General features: G+C 37.3%; 1 protein-coding gene across 2 annotated transcripts; it reads right to left on the reverse strand.

Annotated features, from left to right (window-relative positions):
- Window positions 1-220: 220 nt before the first annotated feature.
- On the reverse strand, window positions 221-13115 carry CZH5orf34 (chromosome Z C5orf34 homolog). 2 transcript variants are annotated; one of them, XM_040542088.1, is made up of 12 exons: window positions 12519-13115; window positions 12253-12342; window positions 8208-8854; window positions 7493-7594; window positions 5965-6088; window positions 5260-5351; window positions 4971-5040; window positions 4506-4676; window positions 3351-3439; window positions 2509-2601; window positions 1686-1726; window positions 221-888 (listed from the first exon to the last, which is right to left on the reverse strand). In XM_040542088.1, exons 1-12 carry the CDS (start codon window positions 12711-12713, stop codon window positions 695-697), a joined length of 1908 nt encoding a protein of 635 aa, XP_040398022.1. In that variant the 5' UTR covers window positions 12714-13115; the 3' UTR covers window positions 221-694. The 2 variants fall into 2 exon arrangements, with proteins under 2 accessions (XP_040398022.1, XP_040398023.1); XM_040542089.1 differs by lacking the exon at window positions 7493-7594.
- Between the last annotated feature and the right edge of the window lie 1530 nt (window positions 13116-14645).

Here is a 14645-nt window from a genome sequence, read left to right on the forward strand (position 1 = left end):
TCCACATCCTCGGCGGGCCCCGCGCTGGGGTGAGGAGAGCGGGAACTGGGGCTGTGGAGAAGCCCGGAGCGCTACCGACGGGTTTTTTGTGTATTCTTGACGAGATTGAGTAAAACAACAACAAAAACAACAACAAAATAACAACCAAACAAAAACCCAACGCCGAAAGGCTAGTCACTGACCATGCATAAAACAACGAAAAAAAAATCTCACAATGCTACTGACTAAAAACACGCCTTTTATTAGAAAACAATAGGTATAAATCGTCTGGGCAACTTTATCCAATATGGAGTCGTTGGGGTGACTTTAAAACTTAACTACTGGTGTAAGTTTCTGGACAAAAGCATGTTTTTACCGTTAAAACGCCTCCCCCATGTTACCCCGACAAGTTTCAATCAGGTTGGTCACAGAAACCTCTACAAAGCTACACAACTCAAACAGACACTGATACGCTCAGATGTAGCACTGTCAGGACAGCTTCCTGATATTTATCCAGCGGTGCCCCACTGTTTGGCCCCTAATTTTTGCCTATCCACATTATACAATTGCGGTATTACAATAACAAATTACACATGTTGCTGGTCTGGCAAGGCATTTAACTGCTGCCGTCTCATCCTTCATCCCTCTTACACTTCAAAGCCTCTTCAGAGGTAGCTGGGACAGCTCCTAGGAGGATACAACGTATTACAGATCTTCACTTCCCAGAAGCAGCAAGCAGAGATTCAATATCTTGAATTATTTTAGAGGTTTTTTCCAAAGCCTTCAGGATGCACCCTTCATTGAGTTCTTCAGTATCACTCCTATTTTCTGTTTTTCCAATGGCAATTGTAGGTGGATTGGTTTTTGCAGCAGATGTCCTTTCTGGAAAATTGCTATTATCCAATAAATCTAGCATGAGTTTGTCAAGAAAAATTCAAAGCCTCCCTCCTAATAATGAGAAAAACACTTTGCCACATCGTAATCATTATTGTGCATTACAGAGGCTCACATTTCATACCACAGTGATTACATAAAACTAGAAAATGCTAATGTTTCTAGAAAATGTCTTTAACTAAGGCTTCTATTTGCCCAATAGTTAATTTAAAGAAAACTGATGTTACGCTGCAAAGTTTCATAGCATGTATGTTTTTTCATCCTAATAAAATTAAAAGCTAGCATAAAGACAGGTTTACACTGCCTTTAAGAAAATAGAGCACTGCATACTTTCTGGGCTGGTTGGACAGTCCTGAGGTAGGTAATAAACAAGACAGTATCTTATTGCAACAACATGCCAAAAGGCAATTGTACCATCCCTCTTTCAAGAACAGATTAGCAGATGGTTTTAGTGAAACGAATATATAATCTATTCATAATGTATATATTATATGTAATGAATAGTGAAATGCAATAACCATTACAGGAATTCCCTACTTTGTTAATGATTTTATTTTTGTTTTGTACTCTGCTTTTGTTTTTATTTCCAGTGCTGTTGTAAAGGAATTGAACAAGATTAATGAGAAAACTGTAAGTGACTTAAAAAGGTGCTTTTAAGAAGCAGGTAAAACAGTGAAAAGCAGGTGAGAACAGAATAGAGAGCTTCTTATGTTCGGAAAATGCAGGTCTGAATACATGATGAACGATACAGATGAATACAGATGAACAACTGAATATCAAAGTGAAAATCTTCACGGCTTTCAAAAGGATACAGTTAAATCTCTGTATTTTTTCAAGCTCAGCATCAGCAGACCTGTCCAAGAAAATAATGATTTTTATCATAGTATCTAAAAAGTTTCTCAACCGTACTTTTGTACACCATTTTAATTTCAGTTCTCAGAAATACAGAAAATTAGAAAGAGAACTCTAAGTGAAAAAAAGCATTTTTTTTTCATACTACTAGTCAGTGGCTGCATTTGTCAATCATTTGTTTATAAAAATCAAGGCTCAGCTCTAAAAATAGTCTCCTTGCTGTATATTTATGTGAGTAAAAATAGATAAAATTTTTGTTTCACCATCTACTGCAACTGCTATAATGTGATAACTGAATCTGTAATCAGATTCATATATCACATTTGTAATATCTGATTATGTAAGTATACAATATCACTAGACCTTTGGTCAGTAGCATTTATTAAGAAGGACAAATACATAACAGATCCAGATGTCATTTAAAAGTTCAAAGTACTATTTTGGACAGCTTGCTGTTCTGTTAAAAGTTGCCTTTCCTAGTCTAGTTTCTCATTTTCACTTTGCAAGATGTTATTTCTATAACATTAATCTTATGGTAATATTTGGCAAGGTCACCATAATTCTATTTTTTAAATAAGGCAGGCAGAAGCAATGTGAAACAAACTTCACCTAGAATTCAACTTACTGTACATTTTAAGTTCCAACAGAGAAATATGAAGTCACACAAAATAAAAGGATTTACAGTTTTCTTTTTGGATCCTTAGGAAATGCTGTCTATAAAATTCAGAGTTTATAGTCTTTTTGAGTTTTATTTTCAACATTATTTAGCATAAAAATGAGTACCAATTTTCTTCAGTTACAGAGTGTGCGGTATATCCAGGAATTTCTTTGCTTTCATTCAAACTTCTGCACCATTCTATTACTGTTGCGATGTATCTGTTAACATGAAAAAAAAAAGTTATTTAGATGAGAGATACACTGTTAATTCAAGATAGAAACAAACAAACAAAAAAGGCATTAAGCAATGAACCTGGATTCAGGAAAAAAAAAAAAAAAAAGACTAAAAGTCTAGCCTTTTCCCTATGTTTCTTTGCCCTTTTTGGATTCACAGTTTTTTAAAAGAATATCCTTCATATTTAAATCTATACAGTCACAGAAAATTATAACAAAGCCATCTGATTTGAAATGAATACTGTACAAACGTTATTTTTTGTGTGTGCATATCTGCTTGCTAAAATGCTTCTGATGATTTGCATAATAAGGCTGCAATTAGAGCAAGCAGATTAGCGAAAGCAATCTGTAGGCAGAGGTCAATATCTGTAATAAAGCAAAAATTGGATAAAGTGCTTTTCAGCTCTAGATGCCAGCTTTATACAGCACAAAGATATTTTTTTGCTTACCCAATGATTTAAGTGCCAAGTTGGAGCTCTAGTTTGAGGTTGGTTGATTTTATTTTTTTAAAAGACATTGCATTTCCATAACAATTATACTGAAATGACTGTATGCAGTGATCCTGAGTCATACAGGTCCTGAATCTTAGCCAGATATGTGTTTTTTATCACTATGTGTTTGGGCTTTTCTTTTTTTTCCTCCAATGTGTCTCCAGTAAAAAACATTTCTTCATATAAAAGGGTTTGCTTAGAATTCTTTAATATTTAACTTTAAATTGTTTAAATTACTTATACCTTTCATAGATTCCAGGATGGCTTATTTTTATTAGCTGCTGTATCCCATCAGGAGTAGTTAGCTTACACCAACCTACATTTTCATTTACCTTAGAAGGAAAAAAAATTATTAGTATTAATTTTCTGCTGCAGTCTAAAGAAAAAAAAAAAAGGCAAGTGAATAACATTTGCTAATTTAATAATTAAATTATCTGTGAACACTCCACTTTAAACAGTTAAAGTTTGTGTTTTGCTAAGTTTCTTACAGTCTACTATCACAAATGTGGGGGGAAAAAAAGGAAAACCTGGCATGGACCAATACTAGTTTTTGTGCTGTTTGAGAATAAATTATTTCTAAAAATGTGTAGGGATGTTTCCAAACCTGTAGTACTTTCGCTTCTTCCTACTTTTATCATTAATGAGTGTACAGATTTGAGCTGGCTCACATCATAAAGTTACAGTATCTTTTAAGAAACAAAGTATCACACTTTAATTGTTTATAGTACACATATCCTCAGGAACATCTTTTTGTGTCTAGTCACCATAGGGTAAAAGCAAAGAGTGGAAGCCAAAAATCTCAGCAGTCAACTCTAAATTCCATTCTGACATAATTTTCTCTGTAGTGCCATTTTACCACCATTGCCATTTTCACCACTTTGTAATGCAAAAGTCAACACAATCTTTTTACTTCAATGTTAAGTAGATCAAAAAAATTATCGAAAAAATATGTAATCCCATATCCACAAGGTTACTCCTGAGCAATTTTTCACTACTCAGTTGCTCAATTATAGATATTTTGAAATAACACCAGCACCACCACCACCAAAGAAACACTCCCATCTTACACCGATATGAGTGACTTTTTAAAAGGATACAGTTTTATTTATCTTTTAGGCATGAATTATGCACTAGAATATTTTTCTTCCTCAGTTTCTGGGTAAAATACTCGCAATACATGGTGCTATCTTCATGTAGTTCTATGTAGTTCTATGTCTATTACACCAGCTTGAGAGTAAGCCATGGCAGAAAACTGCATTGAATCATGACTCTATCAAAAGAGCTCAGTTTGTATTTTATAGACAGAAAAACTCTTGATTTACTTTCCCCATTAGTTTCCTAATAACACTTTTTAATGAAGAGTTTTAAGAATAGTCATTTCTGTAAGTCATGAGTTACCTGAATCTTTCTACAGCCAGAGCTGAAATCCCAGACCATATTCAAGGTGATTCCATCCCTAAAAGTAGCATGGACTTTATAGTCTGAGTATACAAGAAGTCTTCCAATGCTGGGAATAACCTTTTCATCCAGCAAAACAGGCAATATTTCCCGTCCGTCTGTCTCAGGCACCTAGAAACAAACAAATACATAAAAAAAAAAGAGGAAATGTCACAACTGGTTGTATCTCTCCCAGATTTTCATGTTTTTCTAGACCACAAGCATCTCTCTTTATCGTGCAATTCATTGCTTTCTGCTTCACCAATTCACCTTAACAGTCTGTGGTGATGGTTCCAGTTATATACCTTTTCATCTTTGCATACAGGATATGCTCATGATTTTTCCCTCTAGAACTGGTCCTACTCCCTATAGCACATGCAGTCATCTTTGTGACATGGAAAGATTTATAAATCTTCAGCTACATACCATCTTCCAGCAGCAGAGATGATAGTTATGAATTAATGATAGTTTAGTCTTGTAGCAGTACTGAAGGATTCTGAGGAAAAAAAGTATTAAATATTAAGCATTTTGTCCTTACATTAGTATCTCCTACACAGTTGTGATCTTTGTTCTGTAAGTTACAGATGTCCCCAGTGATATTATAAATTTGTTTAATTTTCATACTTAATAATAAGTATCACATGTAATTTTAATTACTGTCCTTTCACAGTTAGAGGAGTTAATGTAACAACAATGAAGGAGAAAAGTAAGTTACTTGGTTGCCTGAGTAATGATGGAGGATATAGAATATGGACTTCCTGGTACATCAGGAGGAAGACTGTTTACTGAATACATCTTTTCTTCTCTCTGCAGTAGAAACAGGAGTTATTTATAGGTACTGTAGCATGACAAAACTATTTATAATCTTGAAAGAGATGAAATTTCTGACCTCCCAGACAACTCTAACCACATTTAAATTTCTCCCAGAAGACAGGTATCTCCTTGAAAAGTTGAAATAAACACACAAACAAAAAATGCAGTTGCATCCATCCCTTAAGTCTAAGGCACATTCACAGTTTTCATACACTCAACATGGACCAATAGGTTATTTTATCAGGGAGTATAGTTCATTACTGAGTAATTAAGTTTTACTACAAGTTAGAGGCTAGGTTCAAAGGGTACAGCATTGATCCTTTATGCTGCTTTAAAAATAAAAATATCCAAATCTAAGAACAGAAGAAATAAACATTGAAATTAGCACACACGACTCAATAAACTTTTTTTTTTTTTAAAAGGATAAAGTTAAGAAAGAGAAGTGGAGTAACAGCCATGCTAAAAAAACTAATCACTTGAAAACAAAGTAGAATTACCTGAACAACAATGTAGGGTCTTGACTTTAGACTACATATCCAAATGTCTTAAAACACAGCTGCTAAATTGAAGGAATTCTGAACATATTTTTAAACAGTTTTATTCCTACCTTGTTTGTTCCTTTCTGGATTACATAATGCATGAAGTAGTTTCCCAAAAAAGCTCCTTCAGACTTGAAAAATGATTCATCACCAGGATAAATTTCTGCAATGTTTCTTTTGCCATGGATAAATCTAAGAGAAATAACAAGACTTTTAACAAGTATTTAAAATACTGTATCAATAGACAGTACAGAAGAAAGCACTAAACACAAACATTTTCGACAACTCTCACAAGAAAAACTCTACTGTTTCACAAACAGCAGGGCATACCAATTATTTTTTTGATGATTAGCATTACCAAGTCATTTTTGCAGGGTGGAGGTGGGGACGGGATTAGCATGTTCAGAAGGAGAGCTTTGTGTTAAGGTAGGTATCTCACAAAAGATGTCCAATGCCCATTCCACTGAACACAAAATATAGCAATGCACAAGAAGGAAAAGGTATTATTCTCAGGGGACCAGTCCTAACAGGTGTACACAGAAAAAAAAAAAAAAGAAAAAGCTGTAGAACTGAATGCTTCCTAAATAACCAGACTTCATTTCCGCTGCACCTGGGGTTTTCTTTTCTTTTTTTTTTGTTGTTTGGTTTGTTTGTTTGGTTTGGTTTCATTAAGATTGCCAGTCTTTTTCTTGTGATCTTGGAGTGTTAAGCTTATTTAATGACTCAATTCTGCACTATGTGGTCAGATGCCAAAACTTCAGTAATGGGACTTTAAAACTAAGTGTTATAAACTGGGTCTTATAAGACTAAGTATGGCTACTCACCATACTTCCAAAGAAATAAGTTATAGTACTGAAAACACTGACAAAAACTTTGTTCAGATGAGACAAAAATTCAGAAATTCCACTGAGAAAAAAAAAACACAAACAGAGTGTATGGCAGAAAGATGAAAGCTTTAAAGAATGATTATATTCTTACCAAAAACTTTTGAATGCTGATAGCAACTGTGGCACTTTCAAAGTTTGTATAACAGATTTGAAGAGCCTATTTTACAAAAATTCTTATTTAAAAACAAACAAAAACATACAGACAAGCTGATTTGCCAGGAAAATCCACAGTAGAGTTTAGCTGCCTGTAACATGGAAATTACATAGGTCACCAAGACAAGCATTTCTAAAACGTGAAATCTTTAGCATCAACAGAAGTGATGTAATTTGAAAAAAAAAAAAAAAAGGCAAAAAAAAAAAGCACTATAGTTGTCAGTGAAGTCTGTGGAAGTTACAGTTGTCTATTTAAGTCTCTAAGAAATCAGATCACTTCTTTAAAAGTCTTAAATATGGTTTCAAAATCTTTGTTTCAGGCATACCTGCTTTCAGACCTGGAACTACACTCTATTAGAGAATGTGAAGCAAATTTTAAGCTCTGTCTTCAAGCTCTAAGAACAAACAAATGGCAGCAATTAATAGAATCTTCCATAAAAATTGTGTACGATGTCTAAAGGAATGGGAAAGGGACAAAGTAAGACATTTTATCTTGAAGTTTAATTCCCATACAAATGAAGTCTTCCAAAAGTGAAACGCATGACTTCCTTCATACCTATAAAAAATACCTTCGCACCATACAATTTCAATTAGCTGAGGGTATGAATACTTTCCAGAATCTTGCTTCTTTTGTAGAAAAAAGTCACAGAAACTCCACCTGTATAAAATACAATAAGAGCTTCAGTAAGATTGAATGTGTTTTTTTTTTTTTTTTCTAGGCTGGTAATCATTTCTGTATCCTAAACAGAAATATTTTTCTATACCAAAACAGATGCATGCACAACTACTCAAAAGAAAATAGGCCACATATTTCCAATGTCCTCTAGTTCCTAGGATACCTAACTACTAACTAGTTCCTAGTTACCAAATTTATTTTCTCAAATCTACAATTATTTTTTCAACTATTTTTAGCAGGGCCGACAGAGAATATATGTCACTGTCCCACTTCAGAAGTATCATCTATTCAGAACCGAAACAAAAACAGAAACTCAAACCCCAGCACAGTGTTCTTTTTCAGTACTCTCTTTCATTTACATAGCATGTCAGAAATATTTTTTTTTCCCTCTGGACTAATTAGTTTTTATTCCTTGACAGTAGGATAAAGAATGCTAGTTTCACAAATTCCATGTTTTCAAGAAGTTGCTAGTAAAATAAGGTATGATGGTATTTTTTCTTTTATTTCTTATAGTTAGATTTCAGTTGTTTTGCTAAAGGTTGAAGTTCAGAATTGTAGACATATGTTAACAACTAAGACACAAAGTTTAAATTACCTGTGTAAATGTGGTGCTCTGCAGCTTAGTGGCAAAGCTGCTGGCAAACGAGATACTGCTTCACACGCTTTAGGGTCTATTAAAACATCTGCTCCTATAGACGTATGGTTATTTCCCTCACATGTTTTCATTTCAGTCTTAACTGTATGTAAGTTATAGCACATTAATGCCAAAGACAAAGGGTATTTCCATTCTTCTGGGTACGAGGAAACAGACCAACACTGTGTAACCCATGCGTATTCATAAGAACAATTTGTACAAAACAGAGGAACTCTATCTCTGTCTTTTTGGTCCTTTGGTTTGGTTGTTTCTCTGTATTTTCCCTCAGCACCGCCATGTTCATTCTTTCTATTTTCTACTCTCGTTTGTTTTGATAACATTTCAGGAAGAGAATTTTTACTTGATTTTCCATACTGGTCTTCATTTTGATAGTTGCTGTTCTTTTGAGAGGAATGTGAATATGCTGCAGATGGTTGGCTGACTTTGCATAAGAACTCCACAGTAAATTCTTGCTGCAATTCTGACAGGTAGAGGTGGGCATAACCATCCAATGAGGAGATCTTCACATTTCCATTCTTTATACATCTCGTCAGGTCTGCAGTAACAGGGTCAGGCCATCTAACTTCTAAGATATCACTGAAAAGAATCTAATACAAGAAAAAGGGTTGAAATGTGCTTCAAAATAAAATTTACATGCTTGCCAGAAATTACAATGTTGGGATTGTGAATTTTTTGAAATAATTCATGTCTTCTGCATGCTGACGTATGGCATGAAACATTAGTCTGTATTTATTTGTACCCATGAACTCAGGATATCTGTTATTCAAATCATCTTCTTCCTGTTCTAACAGGATTATTTCTAGCAATACGCTTATAATTTAATACCCATTCATAAACCAGAAAGATGCATGGCCAACTGACCAGGCATAACTGCCCACTGACAGCTATTTCAAACTTTTTAAGAAACACTGAGGAGAAAGCTCAAGATCAGGAAATGATCAAGATCATTATGCTGATCATATCTGTTATCAGTGGAGCTCATGCGAAGTCCATATTAAAATTGTGTACACTGAAATGCCACGTAGTCTGAATTCTTCTATTTATAAAATTAAGCCTGTAAAATGGCATGTAATGTACCTTTATATGCTCTTACCAAAACTGAAAGGTATTTGTTCTTACCAAAACGGAAAGCATTTGCAGCACAGTAAACTTACTTAATCACACAGTACTGAAGATAAAGTTACACAGCTATTGCTGGAATGTGGATAGAATGTATTTGTGAAGGATAATTTGAAATATGACAATGGTTTTAGACACTTATATAGGATTTCAGAATTCTCCAAAGAGTAGCCTCATCTTACTCCAGTAAGCTGCACTTTCTCACAGCGCAGCTTGCTACTTCAGTTAGAACTTTTGTCCAAAATAAATAAGAAACATTTTCACAGAGTACACCCTTGTGCTATCTCTTCTGTAACGATGAAGCCTATGATTCTCAACAAATTGCTCCAAACAAACACTGCATCTACCTCAATGCCCAGGTTATAGCTTTGCCCAAAGAGGTGGTATAGCTAAATACAATTTAGAAAATGCATTAATCACATTCTGAAAGAAAAAAAAAAGTCAAGATAGAGAGTGTTTTTCTAGGCATCTGCAAAGTTCTGCCCTAAAAGGACATATATTTGTTTGCATTGTCATTATGCCTGATCACTGCACAGGAAATATTCTTACTCTGCTCTCCTTTGGAGACTCCAGGTAAAGTACTGGATCCTACATGAACAAAGAAATGCAAACTCACTTCAAATAAGGTCTGAAAAAAATCTCTTAGCAAAAGAGTATTCATTCAGCTTAATCAACTTTGTCCCACTTGACTGTTTGCTGTTTCAGCTGGGACAGAGTTAATTTGTTCATTGTAGCTGGTGTGGTGCTGTGCTTTGGATTTAGGATGAGAATAATGCTGATAGCACACCGATGTGTTAGTTGCTGCAGAGTGGTGTTTTCATAGAGCCCAGGATATTTCAGCTCCTCGTGTGCAGCCCTGTCAGCAAGGGGACTGGGGATACACAAGGAGCTGGAGGGGACACAGCCAGGACAGCGGGCCCAGGATAGCCAAAGGGGTGACCCACATCCTCTGGCTTCATGCTGAACAATAAGACAGGGGGGAGTCAGCTAGGGCGGGGGGAACAGGGACAACATGACTGCTTGGGGACTGTCTGGGCATTGGTCAGCAGGTGTTGAGCAACAGCATTATGCATGAGTTATTTTGCGTATTCATTCATTCATTTCTTTCCTATTAAGCTGTCTTTACCTCAAACCACAGGTTTTACTTTGTTTTTCTCCCTGATTCTTTTCCTCATCCCACTGGGGGCGGGGACAGTGAGCAAACAGCAGTATTGTGCTGAGCTGCCTGCCAGGTTAAACCACAGCACTGATCTTAAATCAAACCAGGATCATACTTCTGCCCAGAGTCCAGTAAAAATGAAACAGGAGTGTATTAGCAAGGTGAAAATATCTGCCAAAGGTATTTAGGGCTAGCTAAAAATGAAAATTGACCATAAAGAATTGCAAAAGGACCCTAAAAAATTCAAGGGACCGCTCAATAAGGCTGCAGATAACTATTTAGTGGAGATAAATGGAATGTGATATAAGTGAGGAAAAGCAATCCTAGCTTTACATCCAGAAGGATGGGCTCTGACCTATTACCACTAGGAATGAGATATTGGTGTAATGACTGAAAACATACTCTTTGATAGCAATATATCACATGCTACAAATTTCTAGGAAATGAACTAGATATTAAAAACAAAACAAACATCATCATCATCTTCAACAACAACAAAAACAAACACAACAAAACATACAACTACTGCTGAATAGATTTATGGTTAATCTGCATGTTCAAAACTGTGTACAGCTCTAAGCAATCCACTTAACTGACAGGATCCCCCTTGTCAAGCTTCCTAGAGATACAGATGGTCAGCATGGCCAAACAGAGCCTAAGTGAACGGCATTTAAGCATAAGTGAAGTAATACAGTGTAACTGTAGATGCATTTTTGTACGTAGCAGCCCTATAAAAATAGTATCATCACTGCTAGTAACAGGTCACAGACCTTATGCTAACTGCGCCTTAAGATAACTCGTGCCAGGTGCCAGAGTGGCTTGTTAGGCTCGTGACCACCTTGTTATGTGAACTTGCTGTGTGTACTTGGAGCTTGATAGCTGGTATCTCTTGCTATACTGTACAGCTTAAGTGTGGCAAACAGCAAAGGCCTTGAAAATATGGGCACTGGTGAAGAACAGAGGGCACAGAAAAACAAGCTGATTGTAAATTACTGGTCAGAAAGGGAGTACAACATCAGAAGCTACAAAAACACCATTCTTGCTTTAAGGAAAGCAGTTGTGGCTAAACCAAGAGAAAAAGAGCCCAGCAAAAAAAGCCACTTACTGTGGCGTTGGAAAATTATGCCTCAGCATCCTGAAGCAGATAGTGCAGGTGGAAAGTATGGTTAGGAACTGCCTAGAAACTCAGCCATGTTATAGAAGAAGATCCTGAACCAGTAGAAGGTGGGAGGTTACCCACTATTGCACGCAGCAGAGCATCAGCTCTGTGTACATGCACAGCGCATACATGATATGACTGTTAAGGTCTGACTGCTGTAAGTATGTACTGATAGTCATTGTTTAACAAATAAACATTAGCACAAAGTGTGCTGCTAATGGAATGTCAGGTGATTTATCGGTCCAGGTGATTTATCAGTCTTTTAAAGAACATGAAATATCTGGGTTTTAGTCTTACTAAGACTGGGTGGAATCTGTACTGTTCAGCTGTAAAGGATATGCAGGACTAAGGATAAAATACTAAGCAAAATTTAAAACTGTAATTTGAAATGGCAGTATTCTAAGTGAGTTGAGAAATGCATGAACCAAACTGTACGCTGTTGGTCTTCAAGGCCTGTACTCATACACACGTGCGTACAATTCTGTAAGCCCACTTTGTCAGACTACCAGGGCAGCTCAGTTTACAGAAGTGTTGTGTATAAAACTTACAGTCTTTCTTTCTGAGGATATAAGACGTGAAGGTAAGTATGGCCGAGAGGAAAACTTGTTCCGGAAATCTAGAGCTCGTGCAACTTGTTCCTAATTAAACAAGAAGACAAAACCAAACTGTACTATCACGGGTTTTCTAGAGGCGTTAGCAGACCGAGCCCTCTTCCCTTACTTAGGAGGGCTGAGGCAATGCCCCGCACCTCTCGGAGGCGCCCCCCCACCCCGCTCCTCCGCCCGTCCCATCTCTCTCCCCGGCCGCCACGTACCCTGTGGGCGCTGAGGACGAAGGCGACCCGGCGGCGGCAGGTCTCTGCCGGCTGCAGGGGGTGTGCGGCGGCGGGCAGCACCTCCTCGTACAGGTACTCGGAGCCGCAAGGCGACAGCACGAGGCGGGCGCCCCCCGCGCAGCGCACCTCCACAGAGCCGTCCCCGAGCAGCACCATCAGGCCCGCCGCCGCCATGGCGACCGAGGGAGGGCGGCCCGCCGGGCGGGAAAGGCAGGGCCGGGCCGCCCAGCTCCCTCAGCATATACGGCCGCTTTAATTCTTTGGTTTTTTATTTATTTATTTATTTATTTTTAATATGGCTGTTTGGCGGTAACAGCCCCTCTATGTGGCTCCCGCTTGCGGTGCTGGCCAGGCGGCCGCCGCGCCCGCTGTGTTTGTTTGTGGCGGCGTTTCTGAGGCGCCGGTTTCTCCAGGCTTGGCAGGGGGGCTGTGAGAAAAGCGGGCGGATAAGACAAGAATGGAAACGGATAGCTCTATAAACAGAGCTTATTGCTGTTTGAAGTCGTGGCTTTCGATAACGAGGAAAGAGAATTATGTGGGTTAAAATCCAGAAATGAAAATTTGCAGAATGGATGCCCTGACTGCTTACTGGTAATTGTGCTACTTTAAGACGGGCATCTTTCGACACGTGTGTTTGCACAGAGCGCAGCTGCCTGGAGAACTGTTGCAGCAGTACCTGCTGGTGTTCGTCCTTGCCCTCCCCCCTTCAGCCTGTAAGCGGCTGAGTAATTCGTTAATTCATTTCCTCCGCATGTTAACATCTCTGGAAGATGAGGAGGCGGCTTGGGTGACAGGATTGAGAAGGCAGATTGCAGATCTACAACATAGCCCAAAGACAGATTACAAATAAATATTTCTCTTGTGACTGCTGTTTTACATACATATACTGAAATCTAATCCATGTACTTACTCGTAGCAGAATCTCAGAAGCCCTAGCTGAATAAAGATTTGACAGATTAACTTCCCAAAGGCCAATTTATAATTTGCCTTTTTGGAAGACACATACATTACCACCACCATCCACCTTTACAGTTTAATCAAAGCTATTTTAAATAGAATGACAGTTTGCAGTTAAAGGACAATTCATTACCAATGCCTGGTTAAAGCACTAAGTAAATGTAATTCAAGATCCTTTGCCATAAAATGTCACTCTAGATCACATGGTTCATCTAGCTGTAAAAATCATTCCTTACCTTTGAAAGTACAGGTTTCTTAGATCAATATGTGACCATGGAATTGCATACAGGACAAATTTCCATCTTCTGCTGAAAAAGCAGCCTCAGAGGGAAGGTCAGCTTCCAGTCAAGTGGCTACAGATACAAGCATGCACAGAAATAAATCTGGTTCTATTTGTAATACTGTTTTTAATTACTATTTTTCTGCATTATACTTGCCTGAAGCAAGTTTCAGAGTATATTTTTAGATTATAAATTATTTTTATCCCTTTTATTGTAAAATCTAGCAGTGTAAAGATAATTGCTTTTAAAGTAACCAAGTATAAGACTTGATGGAACTGGACTAGGGTTCAGAAATGCAGATTCTAGTCCTGGTTGAGCTTTTAATTATTTGTATTCAATCATTTAAAACACAAATAATAATAGTTCTCTGCTCTATTTTTTTTTTTATCTATGGAAGATGCATATTTTTTTTCTGGCAATTTCAGTGCTAAGGTAGGAACCCTAAACTTGGGAGCTGTGGAAGCAGGTCAAGTAGACTGAAGTAGACATGACAGAAGCAATTCAGGAATATATTTACATACACATACAGTACTGTTCTCAACTTTTGGCTGGAATGGCATTTTTCTGTACTTAAATCAACTAGTAGGAACCACGCACATAACATGGATAATTAGAACCATAATTGTGTCAAAGAGAAGCAAAGTTGCAAACTTGAGCTATCGCTAATTGCATAAATGAGTTCTGGGTAGAAAGGAGAGAAAGGCAGAACATTTAGAGATGGAAATACTGGCCCTGAGAGAAATAAAAACAAGTATCACAATCCAGAGCAAGTGTCACTAAATATCAGTGCCATAATGGATGCCGCTTAAAAAAAATCCCAACTATACATAATCTGTGATACCTGATGTAACTAAGCCAGTTCCTTCTG

Source organism: Cygnus olor, chromosome Z (assembly GCF_009769625.2).
Source record: "Cygnus olor isolate bCygOlo1 chromosome Z, bCygOlo1.pri.v2, whole genome shotgun sequence".
In the NCBI taxonomy this organism is placed as follows: Eukaryota; Metazoa; Chordata; class Aves; order Anseriformes; family Anatidae; genus Cygnus; species Cygnus olor.